The 17,184-nt window shown below is 44.0% G+C and overlaps 1 protein-coding gene across 1 annotated transcript; it reads left to right on the top strand.

Annotated features, from left to right (window-relative positions):
- The first annotated feature begins 3,984 nt into the window (after positions 1 to 3,984).
- On the top strand, positions 3,985 to 14,988 carry apobec2a (apolipoprotein B mRNA editing enzyme, catalytic polypeptide-like 2a). Its single transcript, XM_080495934.1, has 4 exons — positions 3,985 to 4,293; positions 6,797 to 7,021; positions 9,465 to 9,773; positions 12,768 to 14,988. The coding sequence occupies exons 1-3, from the start codon at positions 4,037 to 4,039 to the stop codon at positions 9,766 to 9,768; spliced, it is 786 nt and encodes a 261-aa protein (XP_080352060.1). The 5' UTR covers positions 3,985 to 4,036; the 3' UTR covers positions 9,769 to 9,773; positions 12,768 to 14,988.
- The last annotated feature ends 2,196 nt before the right edge of the window (positions 14,989 to 17,184 follow it).

Here is a 17,184-nt window from a genome sequence, read left to right as displayed (position 1 = left end):
AGGTACAGGAACAGGTACAAATGAAAACCATCACCAATGAAAAGAAGCCATCACCTTAAAAGAATTTTTCTTTTTTTTAACAAATAAGAAAGGATATTAGATGCATCAGCAAATTTAATAGTCCAGAACACAGTAGAATGTCCTATTTATGGTCTATCTCTATCATCTTTTTCTGTACATACAGTACGTATGTACAACATCGTATAAAGATTCATAATATGCTCCAGAATCATTTAGCAGCTTGAATAAGTATTGATCCACCTTGAACGTTTGACCTAGAAGCTTATTTTATGTGACAGAGCAACACGAGGTGACGTGGAAGGAGAATGATACCTGGTTTTCTAATGTTTTCACAAATTAAAAAAAGAAAAACTGGAAATACTTTGTGAGGAGAAGTTCAGTCAGGCTGGATGGAGAGAATGTGAAGGCCTTTTCCAGCTGGATGAAGGTCTGAACTTTGACTCCTTCATTCTAACTCACCGACAAGCTAAACGTTTCTGCCCGTCGCCCACTTTCCATTTTGACAAGAAGTTTTCATTTTCATTTTAGTCTTGGTCACTCAAAGACCGGATTCACTTGAAGTCCCACTATACTCTTTTAGTTTTCCTTAAATTTGACTTGACATGTCAAAAGAAGACATGTTGGAAAAGAATAGAACAAAAGTGCGATACATCTACTCAGCATTATAGTAAAGTCTGTGACGATTCACACCTCACTCCGGCACCGGATCCTCACGGACACTCCTGCAGGCTATCAGGCAATTGATTGCTCCGTGCTCTTAAGCCCTGCAGTGAGGTGGGTCCGGTGCCAGAGGATTGTTTGTCTGCTCTCGACTGCGGTCGCATGTGAGTCTGTGTTTGTCCTCCCCGGGGTGGGTGGGCCCGAGATGCCCCAGAGTCGCAGGGTCCGTTCCAACGGTTTCAAGATGCCCGAGAGCCTCTGGGTCCGTTCCAAGAAGCCCGAGAGTCCCCGGGCCCCCGTTCCAAGATGCCCCAGAGTCCCCGGGTTCGTTCCAACGGTTTCAAGAAGCCTGAGAGCCCCCGGGTCCGTTCCAAGAAGCCCGAGAGGAGAGTCCCCGGGTGCGTTCTGAGATGCCCCAGAGTCCCCGGGTCCGTTTCAACGGTTTCAAGATGCCCGAGAGTCCCTGGGTTGTTCCGAGATGCCCGAGAGTCCAGGTCCCCGTTCCTGTCCAAGATGCCCGAGAGTCCAGGTCCCCGTTCCTGTCCAAGATGCCTGAGAGTCCAGGTCCCCGTTCCTGTCCAAGATGCCCGAGAGTCCAGGTCCCCGTTCCTGTCCAAGATGCCCGAGAGTCCAGGTCCCCATTCCTGTCCAAGATGCCCGAGAGTCCAGGTCCCCATTCCTGTCCAAGATGCCCGAGAGGAGAGTCCCCGTTCCTGTCCAAGATGCCCGAGAGGAGAGTCCCCGTTCCTGTCCAAGATGCCCGAGAGGAGAGTCCCCGTTCCTGTCCAAGATGCCCGAGAGGAGAGTCCCCGTTCCTGTCCAAGATGCCCGAGAGGAGAGTCCCCGTTCCTGTTCAAGATGCCCGAGAGGAGAGTCCCCGTTCCTGTCCAAAAAGCCCGAGAGGAGAGTCCCCGTTCCTGTCCAAGAAACCCGCGAGTTCCCCGGGTCCCGTCCCCGTTCCAGCTCCCAGTGTCCTGTCTGCACAATAAAAACTGACATTTGCACCAATTCTCCGTCTTGAGGTCTGCTTTTGGGTTCAAGCTCCACGCACCGGCTCCCAGCCGTGACAGTCATTAATAAAAGACAAAAAGGTGTTTTTCCTATCAGACCAAGTATTTTGATCAGCAGGAGACGAGTGACGCTGCAGTGATTTCCACTTTCCTCCACTAATGGAAACAGAAGTGAGTAAAGAAGGAACGTGACCTTCCATGGTGGAGACCAATTCCTCCTTTCCGTCACTGTTGGTCCACAGGATTTTGTAAAACCTCTTCAGCTTGGCGTTCCGCCTGGAGTTCTGCAGGTCAGCACAGATTGTTTTCATGAAAATAAGAACAGCCTCGGCTCCTTTTATTATCGTTTTCCATAGCGAGCACTCCTGCGTCATTTATGATATCCAGAAAATTTAAATAAGCTTCGAGTAACTTCAGCATCAAAACCAGAATTTTTTAAATTAAAATTAAAAAACCCTGCAAAATCAAGGAATGGTTGGTCACATATTGAAATTTCAATTCACTCATTGGACATTTTTGGAAAATTCTCCGGCTATAAAACCAGAAAAGATCCACTTTAAAAAAAAAAAAAATTTCAAAATATAGTTAAGAGACCAACAGTGAAGTGACAAAAACTATTTGCAGAAGTTTTGAATTCAAGGTTGGTGGACAGAGATTCTTTCTCATAAAAAAAAAAAATCAAGATATGAAGTGTTGGCTGATAAATAAATATTGTCTATTTATCAGCCAAAGCAAGAATTAATATTTCTGCTATTTTTTATTGCATTCACACAGCACATGATATCTAATCTACTAGCTGAAAAGTCAAAGGTAAAGCAGATAAAATGGACAAAATTATGACATAAATTTTAAATTGGATACGAGATCAAATTGCTTGAAAACAGCTGAAAAGGAGAAAAACAAAACTGTGTAAAAGAGCCCAACTGATTCAGAGCCAACAAAGAAAGACACTAACACTTCAGAAATATAAAATAAAATGAACATGTTGAAGATGAAACACGTTTTATGGCTCCATGATTTCTTTTTGATTTAATATAAAACTTAAGTTGATGTAAAAATTGAAAATTACGAATGCAACTGTAAGTTACGTCTTACAATTGTCATCAGGAAGTTTGATTTGCAATTGTAAATATAATCGCATCACAAAAAGTGTGTGACCGGGGAATGTATAGAGGTATACCCTGTTTCATGTAAGGAGGGGATTTGACAGTAGCCGAAATAAATCCAAAACAATACAAGAATCAATTAGATTAGAATCAACTTAACGCGGTTCAACAGAACGTGGATCAAAGTGCAACGTGACGATGATGTGGAACTTCATGGGGAAAAAAATAACAAGGCAAACGAACACGATCACTGTTTCTTTCAGCGAACCGTCTCATTTCCACACAGCAGGACAAACTACTGTAACACTGAGGAGAAGATCCTTCACTTGGTGCAACGCTTATATTCAGCATTGACAGTGTGGATGCCTTAAAAACAGGTGAATGACGTGATAAACATGGCAGGCCATGCGGATTCTGGCATCCGGGCTGTTTTTTGGCACGACAGCGCCATCTGGTGGAGTAAATTTTTTTAATTAAAATAAAGACTGGTTGATGAAGCCATCATTACCAAGTATGAAACAACACACCTCCAATGAGCCACACATGGTTCCTGGGTGTTTTCACACCGTTCTGATCACACACCTGATCAATCAGCTTGACTCCCATGTCAGTGGTGCCATAAGCCCTGCTTGGAGCTCCAGTATATAGATTCTATACACATGGAAGATAAAAATAGACTCCCCGCTGACCGTACAGGTCCCCGGCCTCGTCCCCCCCCCCCCCCCGGGGCTGCAAATAGCCCTGCTGGGTCTCTGTGCTGCAGCTGCTGCTGGTTGTCTTCCCGTTCCATCAAGACGAGCCCTGGAAGGACAGAACCCTGCAGATCCTCTTACACTTTTGGTGACGGACGTTCCGATGGGTCCCACATGATCCGCTCACTGTTGTGTCTGTGGCCATTCAATAATCGCTGACCAGCACAAATGTCAAGATGGGGTCAGGTTTTATTCACCACACACCTTAGAAACAAGTGTGTCTGGAATAGTGAAAGTGGTGTGGTCACCTGTTTTAACTTACTCTGGTTCCTTTTCTGCACATGCACGCACACACACACACACACACACACACACACACACACACACACACACACACACACACACACACACACACACACACACACACACACACACACGCACACACACACACACACACACACGAACACTCGGCTCCTCCTCTCGCTGCTGCTCGGGTGTATCGCTCCTGTTTGAGCTCAGCTGTTGAACTTGAGGACGTTTCTTCAACATGGCTGACAGAAAGCCTGCGACGAGACGGAGGGAAAGGAAGGAGAAAGAAGTTGACGTGAAAGAGTTGAAGAAGGAGGAGGCGAAGAAAGAGTTGAAGAAGGAGGAGGCGAAGAAAGAGTTGAAGAAGGTGGAGGCGCCGGCGGCGGCGAACGACGAAGGAGCACCGGCTGAGCCTGGTGCCGCAGGTGCTGACGAGCAGAATGGAGACCTGCAGGTTGAAGCCCTGGAACTGCCTCCTTTTGAAATAATCACAGGGTAAGTTTGTTCCACTGCTTCATTCCTCATCCTCTTGCTGGCACTCAGGACATTGGTCATCTTCACCTGCTGCTCTCACTGTGCAGATCTGCAGTAACAGGCATCCCCTGCTCTCACTGTGCAGGAGATCTGCAGTAACAGGCCTCTCCTGCTCTCACTGTGCAGATCTGCAGTAACAGGCCTCTCCTGCTCTCACTGTGCAGGAGATCTGCAGTAACAGGCCTCCCCTGCTCTCACTGTGCAGATCTGCAGTAACAGGCCTCTCCTGCTCTCACTGTGCAGGAGATCTGCAGTAACAGGCCTCTCCTGCTCTTACTGTGCAGATCTGCAGTAACAGGCCTCTCCTGCTCTCACTGTGCAGATCTGCAGTAACAGGCCTCCCCTGCTCTCACTGTGCAGATCTGCAGTAACAGGCCTCTCCTGCTCTCACTGTGCAGATCTGCAGTAACAGGCCTCTCCTGCTCTCACTGTGCAGGAGATCTGCAGTAACAGGCCTCTCCTAGTTCTCTGATGACCTCCTGATTTTTAATGTCTTTGGAATCTCTAGAATCAAGTCTTGTTTATTTGGATAGTGTTGAGCTAGTATTTATATCCTCTAGTATTTGTATATTATATAGTATTTATATAATCTAGTATTTATTTATTTATTATATAATATTTATATAATCTAGTATCTATTCTTTTACAAGTGAGAATTATTTGTTATAACTTCTGTTCTTCATAAACATGAAGAAGGTTCTGGAGGCTCCTCTGTTGTTTTTCCTCCTGATCACATGTTGAAGTACTTTTGTTTTGATGTTCAACATTTCATTCATTCATTCATTCATTCATTGCACTGAGAGGCTTGGTCAGGGTTCAGGCGCTCATGGTTTCTATGGCGACAGCTTGTTTGGATTCCTCAGCTCACGGTGAAACATCCGTCTGGCGGCTGGAACGAGGATCTAGAATGTCAGTGACCTGGATGACATGATGGAGCACTGACCTTCACCAGTGCACCCCCCAGTATATCTACCAGCCTGTCCCCCCCAGTATATCCACCAGCCTGCACCCCCCCAGTATATCCACCAGCCTGCACCCCCCGTATATCCACCAGCCTGTCCCCCCCAGTATATCCACCAGCCTGCACCCCTCATCTGTCCATATCCACGAGTCGCAGGGTGAATCACTGAGCGAGAGAAGGGTGTGTGGAGAGAAATACAGAGTGAATGCGTGTTGAAATCAGGAGACGAGTTAGTTGACCTCTGACCTCTGAGCAGTAGGCAGTGCGGACCAGCTGACGGAGGTTACATTGATACGTTGTGATGCGTTCAGGCTCCATTAGGTAAAACTGTGTACTCGGAGACGGTACGTTCTGACGACGGTTCAGTGTCATCTTGTGTCCATGTCAGTCATTTTCTTCCACACTTAGTTAAACAATCCTCTTTGATGACGGCCCATGAATGTCATGTCGTTAGGGGCGGTGCCATGGATCTGTGGGGGCGGGGCTGTCAATCGGATGGGCAGACCACCCCTCAGGGTTTCTCTTATGGAGAAATACTGCTACACTGGTTCACTTCTTCCAGGGTAAATCACCATGGTAACTGACTCTGAATGTCTAACCCGCTCCGGAGCAGGATATGTTCTGGTTAAGATCACAGTGAGTGTAAAGCTCCGCCTCCTGACCAATCAGGTCTCTTGAAAAATGACCTGCCCGTTCTTAAATGGTGGTGATTGGTGGTCGGGTTCAGTGCTGAGCTGCAGCGGAGAGGAGAGGAGAAAGTATCTAGAACAATCTTTTTGACATAATCAAATAAATCCTGGTCACTGAACTATGGATGTTCTGGTTCTGGACTTGTTCCAAGTCTGTTTCGCTCCACGAGGGTTGATCTGGAACATTAAGCTTAATAATGATGCTGAAACAGGAAGTTATGGAAGCAGAACTCCTCCTGTCGTCACGGTGATGAACTAATATTCCAACATGAAACACACTCACATGGAGGAAACTCAGCCTCAAAACAACTGGATGTGAAATCTGACTAAAAGAAGAGCAGTGAGGAAGTTCGTCCTGAAACGTTCTGCTGGAATCAAGTGAAACTGAGTGACCACAGTGCCGTAAGTTTATATTGTCCCGTGAATTAAAGTGTTATAATCTCACCAACTCAGCATTAACAAGTCAGGTATCTGATGGTTTATACGTACTACTATGTTTTCCTCTAAAGACAGGAGGTGGAGATTTATGTCACGATTCGTGATGTGGCGTTTTTTACTAATTGGCGATCATGGCTTCATGCTTCTAGTTTATTCAATTCAATTCAATTCAATTCAATTCAATTCAATTCAACTTTATTTATATAGTCAGTATATATACAGTCAGAGTCCACCTCATGGTTTCATATCAGGGTGGATGATGACCAGCCTGGGAGTAAAACATTCCTGCTGTGTGTGTGTGTGTGTGTGTGTGTGTGTGTGTGTGTGTGTGTGTGTGTGTGTGTGTGTGTGTGTGTGTGTGTGTGTGTGTGTTCAGAGACCGGATCGATCCTTTCACCTACAAGTTCCAGTTCAAGAATGTGGAGTACTCCTCCGGCCGCAACAAGACCTTCCTGTGTTACCTGCTGGACGACGGCGATGCGGTGGCGGGGCTGCAGCGCGGCTACCTGGAGGACGAGCACGCCGGAACGCATGCTGAGGAGGCCTTCTTCACTCAGTGCCTGTCTCACTGTGACCCCGCCCGCAAGTACACCGTCACATGGTACGATTCCACTCGCAAATACACACTCACATGGTACGATCCCACTCACAAGTGCATCGTCACATGGTACGATCTTGTTCACAAATACACTGTCACATGGTACGATTCCACTCACAAATGCACACGCACATGGTACGATTCCACTCACAAATACACTGTCACATGGTACGATTCCACTCACAAATACACTGTCACATGGTACGATTCCACTCACAAATACACTGTCACATGGTACGATTCCACTCACAAATGCACACGCACATAGTACGATTCCACTCACAAAAGGCACACGCACATAGTATGATTCCACTCACAAATACACACTCACATGGTACGATTCCACTCACAAAAGGCACACGCACATAGTACGATTCCACTCACAAATACACACTCACATGGTACGATTCCACTCACAAAAGGCACACGCACATAGTACGATTCCACTCACAAATACACACTCACATGGTACGATTCCACTCACAAATACACACTCAGATGGTACGATTCCACTCACAAATACACTGTCACATGGTACGATCCCACTCACAAATACACTCACATGGTACGATTCCACTCACAAATACACCGTCACATGGTACGATCCTTCTTGCAAATACACCGTCACATCCAACTCACAAGTACATCGTCACATGGCACAATCTTGCTCACAAATACACTGTCACATGGTACGATCCCACTCACAAATACACCCTCACATGGTATGATCCAACTCACATGTACATCGTCACATGGTATGATCCTGCTCAAAAATACACCGTCATCTGGTATGACCCCACTCACCCGGTAGACCCCGCCCACCAGAACATGGTATACAAATACACCGCAAACACACCACCTGGTACGCAAATACACCATCAGTTGGTCTGAACCCGCTTACACCGTCACCCGGTACCACCCACTTGCAAATACAATGTGACCTGGTACGACCCAGCTCACCTGGTACAATCCTGCATGCACGCACACTGTCACTTTGTATGCACCCTGCTCTGAAATACGTCATCTGGTACACACCCCGCTCACCTGGTACGATCCTGATCGCTTTTTAAATTTAAAAACAATTGTGCAACAGAGTTTAATGATGGGCTTAAACTTGCTAAATAAAAAAAGTTGATAAATAGGGATGGTCCGATTGATCCACTGGATCGGTGTCAGATTTTTTTATCAGAACTCGTCTGATCCGATACATAAGTCAAAACTATCTCATATATCCTCAACTTCACTTTGCGTGACATGCCGTAACACAGACGAGCTGTCGCCATGGTGACCCTGCGTCTGTGGTTTTGTCACGTGAACAGAAGCCTGCAGAGCGGTAGACATGTTTGCCGTGTAAAATTATATTACGCTAACGGAGGAGAAAAGTAAAACACCAGAGTGCAGCGTTTGCAAAACGACTGTCTCAATTTAGAACGATCATTTGACATAGTAAAATAAATCCTCGTCACTGAGGCTTTCAGGAATGTTTTTTTTTTTTTACTTGTCCCAAGTCTGTTTATCTCCACGAGGCTTGATCTGTGATGACGAGGTTAATGATCTCACCTGACAGAACTGCAGAAACATGAATTTATGGAACCAGAACTACTCGTCCCGTCGCGGTGATGAATTAATATTCCAACACAAAAAAATCACGCAAGAGAAACCTCAAAACTACTGGATGGAAAATATAAAGTAAAGTAATCCAGGCCTCAGGTGTATAGCAGTCTAGAGTTGCTTTATTTTGATTGTGTGTCTTAAGAAGCCACGTGTAACTTGTGTCTTCCTACATTATTCTAGTGGGGATGCTATTATTTTATCTTAATTCATAAAATTATTTATTGAAGCTTTGCAATGCCATTGAAGTATAATGTGGCTTATGTTTATGCACTGGAATTATTCAATTTAATTTAAATAATTGCACCAAGTTGCACTTCTATTTTATGTCAAACATTTGAATGGTGCAGCTGGTCTGTTGTGTTTACAAATTGTTTAAAGCTAAGTGAGCTTTAAGTTTTAATAAAGCCACAGGAGTTACGCTTAACTTCAATTGTGGTCACATGTTTTCCTTCTTTCTTTCGGGGACCACAATAGTTGTTGTACAGTGAACGTGATTTTTTTAGATGTCAGTATCGGATCGGTATCGGCCGATCCTCGAGGCTACGGTATCGGTGTCGGTATCGGATGTGAAAAAGTGGTATCGAGCCATCCCTATTAATAATGTGTGGAAAAACATTTTGACAGTGTTTTCCTCATCAACATTGAAATGGAATAAAATGATGACTCAAGTGAAAACGTCTCCAATATACAACCAAATGAAGTGTCTTTGTCCTCTAACAAAACCTCGACCTAGCGATCCTCCATAACGACTGACGCTGCTCCGCCTCAACCATCACTGACACGCTTCTTCCACATGCACCTGATCCCGTCTGTCTGTTGACGACCCGACCAGGTACGTGTCCAGCAGTCCCTGCGCCGCCTGCGCTGCCAAGATGGCTGAGTTTTTGACGTCCAGGAGGAACGTCCGGCTGAGCATCTTCGCCGCTCGGCTGTTTGAGTGGGAGGAGCCAGAGATCCAGGCGGGGCTGAAGGCTCTGCACGCCGCCGGCTGTAAGCTCCGGGTCATGAAGCCTCTGGACTTCTCCTACACCTGGGAGACCTTCGTGGAGAACGAGGAGGAAGCCCTGCAGCTGTGGGAGGACTGCAAAGAAAACTACGAATACTACCACGACAAGCTGGCTGACATCCTGCAATGACCACAGTAAGTACACACCACGAATACCACCACAACAAGTACACACACTACACTTTTTTGAAATGATGGTGGCTCAGCAATAAAGTAGTTTATTACTCTTTACTGAGGACGGCTCCGATAAGCCAGCCAGAGCTGGACAGTACAGGAGTACACAGGAGAGGATTCGCCTTCTAGAGGACCGTTTGCTGGGTTTGCAGTACTTTGAAGATGAGAATAAAGGATGCATCCTCTTCATGGTCATTCTACTACTACATTTGTTTCTTGTTCTTCAAGGGCCTAAAGCAGGAGCAGAAAGATTCAGGTCTAACAGGACAAAGTTACACAGCTGAACATTTTAGTTTGAATCAAAAATAGATGAAAGATTATGTACGTCAAATTTAAACCATGCCTATATGCAGTGGTCCCTCACTATAACACGGTTCACCTCATGGCCTCACTGTTTCATGGATTTTTTTTGGTGCAATTCTGCATGCGTTTTTTTTTTTTAATAGCGTGAACAGTGTTCTGCATCTTGATTGGCTAAAGGAGAAGCTGCACATTGTGTTTTGTGTCCTGATCGGCTCAGGGACTGTAGACCCTTGTCAATCCATCTCTGTGCGGTGTCTCATGTACGTGAATGCGTTCAACCAAATATACGTCAATGTCTGATTGATAGCAGTGAGACTCTGAAGTGCTGCATGTTTGCAAGTTTTGTTCCTGACATACCCACAATGTCGACAAAACATTCTGCACCGAGAAAGGAACCTGCAGTCGCAGCCAAAAGGCAGAGGAAGGTTTATGTTTTAAAATCTACCAAGGTTTGAACTTTGGGAGTGTTTAAACAAGAGACAAATGTGAGAAAATGTTCATTCCTGTCTGAGAAAAGTGCATAAAGTGTGTGTTGAGGGCTTTTACAGCCTTAAAACATATATCATACTTGTACAAAAAAAAGTTAACTACTTTGCGGATTTCGCTAATTATGGGTTATTTTTAGAACGTAACCCCGCGATAAACTGAGACCACTGTACATCGACCTATCAGAAGAAACCCTGTGCAGAGTGACAAAAGCAGGAAGTGACTCGGTTGGTGTAGAGACTTCCTGTGGGCGGAGTTAATGACTTCCTGTGGGCAGACGTAGCAGGTACATCCGAATTGTCCCTCCTTTCTCCTTATCTATGGACTTTACCTTAACCCCATGGATGATGTCACGGGGTTAAGGAGAGGTGTTAGGAGGCTTCCTAAAGGAGTTAGTGAAATGTGATCACGTTGGTGTGGCAGTCGGACCGGTCACTTAATGATGTCATAATAATGCAACGGCTTATTGATGGGAAAGAACTACAAGTTTCAAAAAATGGACTATAAAAAGTACATTTGGATTCTAGATTATTTAAAGTAGTTCAATGTAGATTATTAGTTTGGTAACTTACATGATCTGCTCCTTTTTACGCCATCTTGAGTTTCCCTGAACACTTCGATGAGCCTCTCTCTTTAACTGTTGTCGCTGCAAGGAATTGTGGGGCAGCATGAACTCACCTCCTTTTATAAAGGAACCATCAGTGCTACCCGAGGCTAAAAGAGGCTCTAAAAGAAGCAACCTGCCTCCTTTTCTTTTCTTATTGAGAATTCTGACCGTTCTTATCATGGCCGCTAAACAAAATATTTGCGGGGTTCAGGAAAAGTCGATAGATTAGGAGATAAGAAGGACTTTTCGGATGTACCCAATGATGTACCCAAATCCTGTGGGTGTGGATTAGTCTAGAAGCAGAATCAGAACCAGAAACCAGTGAAGCTTAGTCTGAGGACCAGAAACAGCCAGTGTAGCGCCACCACAGACACCATGTTATTTTTTGTGATGATGAGTTAAAGATGATTTAAAATTGATCAGAACCTTGACGAAAGTCTGTGGAGCAAGATTCAGGAAAAAGTTCAGTGTGATTATTTTCTATCAAATGTTAAAAACTGAAGTCATTTGACAGTCAGTAACATCCTGCTGGCAGCGCAACACCTCGCCAGCAGAGGGAGCCACCAGCCGGCACACGTCCTCCTGCTATTAGGTGCTACTTCAATCAGTACAAACTGATACCAGGTGCTACTACAGTTAGTACCACAGTCAGTACTTATTCATACCAGATGCTACGACAGTCACCACTTACTGATGCCAAGTACTACTGCTTTCAGAACTTACTGATACAGGTACTACAGTAGTACCTGATATCAGTAGGTAGTGACTGGCAATAGTAACTACAGTCAGTCAGTACCTACTGATACCAGGCACTACTATGGAAAGTACTTACTGATAACAGGTACTACAGTAGTACCTGATATCAGTAGGTCCTGACTGGCTATAGTAAGTACAGCCAATCAGTACCTGCTGATACCAGGTGCAGTCAGTACCTACTGATACCAGGTACTACTGCAGAAAGTACCTACTGATACCAGGTGCAACTACAGCCAGTTGGTACTTATAGGGACCGGTCGGCTCAGTACCCTCCACACTTTCACCAGTACCGTGGCACATGAGTACAACACTTAGATCCAGGAAGTAAAGTTGTTCCCAAAGCAAAAGAAATTTATTTTTTGTTTGTTTTTTTAAATCAATAGTTACACAGTGTGTAGATGGTTATAGTGTACACAGCTAGAGGGTGTAGGTAGTTATAGTGTACACAGCCATGGTGTGTAGGTAGTTATAGTGTACACAGCCAGAGGGTTTAGGTAGTTATAGTGTACACAGCCATGGTGTGTAGGTAGTTATAGTGTACACAGCCAGAGGGTGTAGGTAGTTATAGTGTACACAGCCAGAGGGTGTAGGTAGTTAGAGTGTACACAGCCAGAGGGTGTAGGTAGTTAGAGTGTACACAGCCAGAGGGTGTAGGTAGTTAGAGTGTACACAGCCAGAGGGTGTAGGTAGTTATTTCATGGTAAACCAGTGTTTTTAAATCCTATATTGATCTGGAAGTGTATTCTCTGACTATGTGATGTTTCTGTATGCTTCTCTTCCTTTTTCTTTCTCTGTCAACACAGGAGCCAAGTGGAATCCCAGCAGTCGCCCAGCAGTCGCTCAGAAGTGGCCCCTGCAGTCAGAAGTCTTCTCAGCAGTCCCCCCAGTAGTTACCCCAGCAGTTACCCCAGCATTTAGAAGTTGCCCCAGCAGTCAGAAGTCACCCCAGCAGTGGGAAGTCACCCCAGCAGTGGGAAGGCACCCCAACACTAAGAGGTTTCCCGATCAGTCAGAAGTTGCCCCAGCATTTAGAAGTTTCTTCAGTTGTGAGAAGTTCCTCCAGCAGTCAGAAGTCACCCCAGCAGTTTGGTCTTCTGCCAACATGACTTTGCTGTCAGATGTTTGATTATCATCAAGTCCTTCTGTGTGGAACCTCTTGGTGCTCAGCAGAATCAGAATCAGAATCAGAAGCTTTATTGTCATTGTACAGGTACAATGAAATTGCACATGTGGCTGCAGTAGAAAATTCCTATTCAAAGTGTTGCACACAGAACCATTGATGGTACAGATCAATAATTGATTCACAAATTGAAATGACGGATTTCATGTAAAAAGGGTTGATTGTGGTGGAGGACTACTAACCACCAATGTTAAAAACCACACCAGCCTTGTTCAACAGGCTGGAGGTAAACTGTGGAACAGAGACTTGGTGGAGCGGAGCTGAAGCTGCTGTTTCATCTTCTGAGCCATTGTGAAGGTTTCCATGGTGACAAGCTCCTCGAACCAATCAGGAACCAATCAGCCAGTGATGAAGAGGAAGGAAGAGAAGAGGAAGGTCTTCTGCACTGAGCTGGTTCTCTTTGCATCACGATAAAGCTCAATGTTGTATAGTATTTATACTCTCAACTGCAAAGTCTTCATTACAACCCAGCAGTAACTCAGGTACACAGTTACTCAGATAGTAACTCACTGATACTCAGATAGTAACTCAGTTACTCAGATAGTAACTCACTGATACTCAGATAGAAACTCATTTACTCAGATAGTAACAGTTACTCAGATAGTAACTCACTGATACTCAGATAGTAACTAATTTACTCAGATAGTAACAGTTACTCAGATAGTAACTCACTGATACTCAGATAGAAACTCATTTACTCAGATAGTAACAGTTACTCTGATAGTAACTCACTGATACTCAGATAGCACTTCAGTTACTCTGATAGTAATTCAGTTACTCAGATAGTAACTCACTGATACTCAGATAGAAACTAATTTACTCAGATAGCACTTCAGTTACTCTGATAGTAACTCACTGATACTCAGATAGCACTTCAGTTACTCAGATAGTAATTCAGTTATTCTGATAGTAACTTGCTGATACTCAGATAGTAACTCAGTTACTCTGATAGTAACTCACTGATAGTCTGATAGTAACTCAGTTACTCTGATAGTAACTCACAGATACTCAGATAGTAACTTACTCTGATAGTAACTTGCTGATACTCAGATAGTAACTCAGTTACTCTGATAGTAACTCAGATAGCAACTGAGTTACTCTGACAGTAACTCTGATAGTCTGATAGTAACTCAGTTACTCTGATAGTAACTCACAGATAATCAGATAGTAACAGTTGCTCTGATAGTAACTTGCTGATACTCGGATAGTAATTTAGTTACTCTGATAGTAACTGATATTCACAGTGCAGGTGACATGCCGTGTCTCAGGAAGACCCTCCAGCAGAACATTTCCATCTTGATTCTTCTTCTCAGCTGCAAGTTACTAAAAGACAAACCGGCAGAGGAAGACGACCTCTGACCTTCTGTACCGCAAATCAAAAATCAATAAATGTTCTGTTGCATCAGTCGAGTCGCCGTCCAGGATGATGGATTTCCTGATCAAAGATTCACCATCACATGTTACAGTGTTTCTTTACTAACACGTCTGCTTCAGGACAAGCGATCAATATGACTGATTCACCTGCTGGGCGTCAACTGAGGACCAGGGTTGGGAAGGTTACTTGAAAACTGTGAGCCGTTACAATTAGAAGTTGCTTGTCAAAACATTTAATCAGTAACTCAGTAGAGTACTAAAATTAAAAAAGTAACGTACCAGAGTCCTTTCAGTTACTTTTGGATTACTTCACCAGCAAACATAAAAAGTAAAGAGAAGAAGGAATAGAATGTGTGTCTGCTCAGTGTGTTGACACGTCTTATACACTAATTACACTGAACAAGTTTTGAACTAAATCAAAACTCAGGAACCAATCAGGTGCTGAACACTGACTTTAATTTTTAAAGAATCAAAACCACAATACAAATAAAGCTTTTAATTTATATTCAAGAAAATGTGCCCATCTTTTCCAAAGAGAACTTCTTCCTACCATCAGCACCAGTACTGGTCTTGGCAGGTTACTGACAGGTTATGAGCTAATAAAACTAGTTGACAGAGTCCAGGTGTGTTTCAGTGAACTGAGCAGATTTGATCCTACCAGATGTTTCTTCAGGTGAGACGTCGAATTCCTGGACGTTCACATCATTTTCACTGCTGGGAGGCGTCATTAGCATTGTACAGAGAGGTTAAGAGACTCCTCCCACTTTAAAACATAGTGATGAGCTGCAGTGTCCATGGCAACGCGTCAGTGCTGGTCAGCCTGAAAGCATCAGGAAGTGTCACAATGCCAGTGGACGGTGTATGTGACAGCTGCAGCTCTAGTTTATTCCATCTGATTTTCTACTGTAATCCTGCTCAGTAATCCCAGTTTTTATCCAATATACCTGGAACGAGATCACACATTTTTTTTGTATCCTAATTACGTAATGCTGTTACATGTAATCCGTTACTACTCAACCCTGCTGAGGAACATGGTGAGACCAGCAGCAGCCTGCTGGGACAACCGATCATTGGCAGTAGAACCAATCATTGGTTCTACTGCAGTAGTGTTTCATTCTACTGCAGTAGTGTTTAGAGCTCCAATAATAAGCGTGGAAGTTCACGTCATCTGGTTTTGTTCAGTCAGTTGAAATTTTCAGATTTCCTGGGAGCAGTGTTACCTCAGCTACCTTGAAAAAGTAATATGATGTAACTTCGTTACTTTACTGATTACTTGCTTTTAAAAGTAACAGTTCGATTACAAGTAACGTTGTAGTTACTGTCATCAGCTGCCGACAACATCCCCCACCATATCAACAATATTAGTCAATATATCTTTTTACTGAATGAAATTACAAAAAATAGTGTATCATCTCTGCAGTTGCTGCAATGATTCAATGACGATGTTTGTTGGTTCCTATTATTTTATGGTCCTTGAACGCACCATCAGAGCGAGGTGGCCTGTGATTGGCCGGTCAAAATGCCTGTCTAGTCATCATGGGGGGTCTGAGTTCATATTCCAGCGGTGCCTCATATCATTTGGAAAGTGACTGTAGGTCTTTATGTGAACACAAGAGATTCAAGTTTATTATTCCTATCATAGATGAAAATATGATTTTAATTTGATATGACAATGTTTAAGACTGGGTATGGTTTTCTGCCGAACATTTACTGCCCAGGTAATCTGGTATTAAAGACATAATGAAGTAGTGTGTAGCAGGTCAAGGCTGTTTATTTTCATAGCCTCCATTTGGTTTATGTATACGATCCGTGCTTTGTTTTGTTTCAACGTCCATCTCCATCGTCTCTCTATATTCTCATCCCTTTCTTATCAGCTGACAGGTGTGGACATCTGAAGAAGTGATGGTGGTATAGTGGAGAGCAGTGGATGTGGGTTTGATTCCCGGCCGTCGCAGAGGATTGAGTTACTATTTACTATCAGGATCTAACAACCTGCTCTCCCGTCACTTCTTTGTCAACATGTGATCAGATCTGACTCTTCCTCATAGTGTGAACTAAACAACTGCTAGTTTTGAAAAGCAAGAGGCAAGAGGCAGAGTCTCTGGTCCTGGTTCATGTTCTCTGATCCAAATTGATTATGTATCCACCTGTTCTGTTGTCCTTCACATCATGTGTGAGATTTTTCTTCATTTCATGTGTCCTGTTTTTGTTTACATAATGTATTTTATTGTTCTGTTCTGTTGTGATTGTTCTATTGTTTTTAACATCAGGTGTCCTATTGTCTTGTTCACATCATTTTGTTTTTATTGTTTCATTGTTGTCATGAACAGTCACAAACAGAAAGTTGTTTTCTCATGAACAGTCACAAATCGAAAGTTGGGACGAGATGAAAGGTGAACATGAAATGCGTGTTGAGTGTGGATGATGAGAAATCTGATCCGGCTGCAGCGTTGGGGAGGCGGGGCTAAAACCAAACAGGACAGGTTTGTTGGGTTGGTCGAGTTCTGTGGAAAGTGGAGGCGGTGGAGAGAAAGAGGTGTGACCAGCTTCACCTGGAATTCCCCTGACTTCACCTTAGTCTGGCCCCGCCTCCTCCACAGCATAAAGCCTGCTGCTGCTGGGAGAAAGTAACAGGTGCTTGTTTACCTGCGAGGAGGAAGGTACAG

This window comes from Blennius ocellaris (genome assembly GCF_963422515.1).
Source record: "Blennius ocellaris genome assembly, chromosome: 4".
Classification (NCBI taxonomy): domain Eukaryota; kingdom Metazoa; phylum Chordata; class Actinopteri; order Blenniiformes; family Blenniidae; genus Blennius; species Blennius ocellaris.
This window is presented reverse-complemented; position numbering and strand designations above follow the sequence as displayed.

Excerpts from the sequence above, each read along its gene's own strand:
- apobec2a (XM_080495934.1), top strand. The coding sequence starts at position 4,037 with ATGGCTGACAGAAAGCCTGCGACGAGACGGAGGGAAAGGAAGGAGAAA. Across the intron at positions 4,294-6,796 it reads CCTTTTGAAATAATCACAGG|AGACCGGATCGATCCTTTCA; the intron begins GTAAGTTTGTTC and ends GTGTGTGTTCAG. Across the intron at positions 7,022-9,464 it reads CGCAAGTACACCGTCACATG|GTACGTGTCCAGCAGTCCCT; the intron begins GTACGATTCCAC and ends CGACCCGACCAG.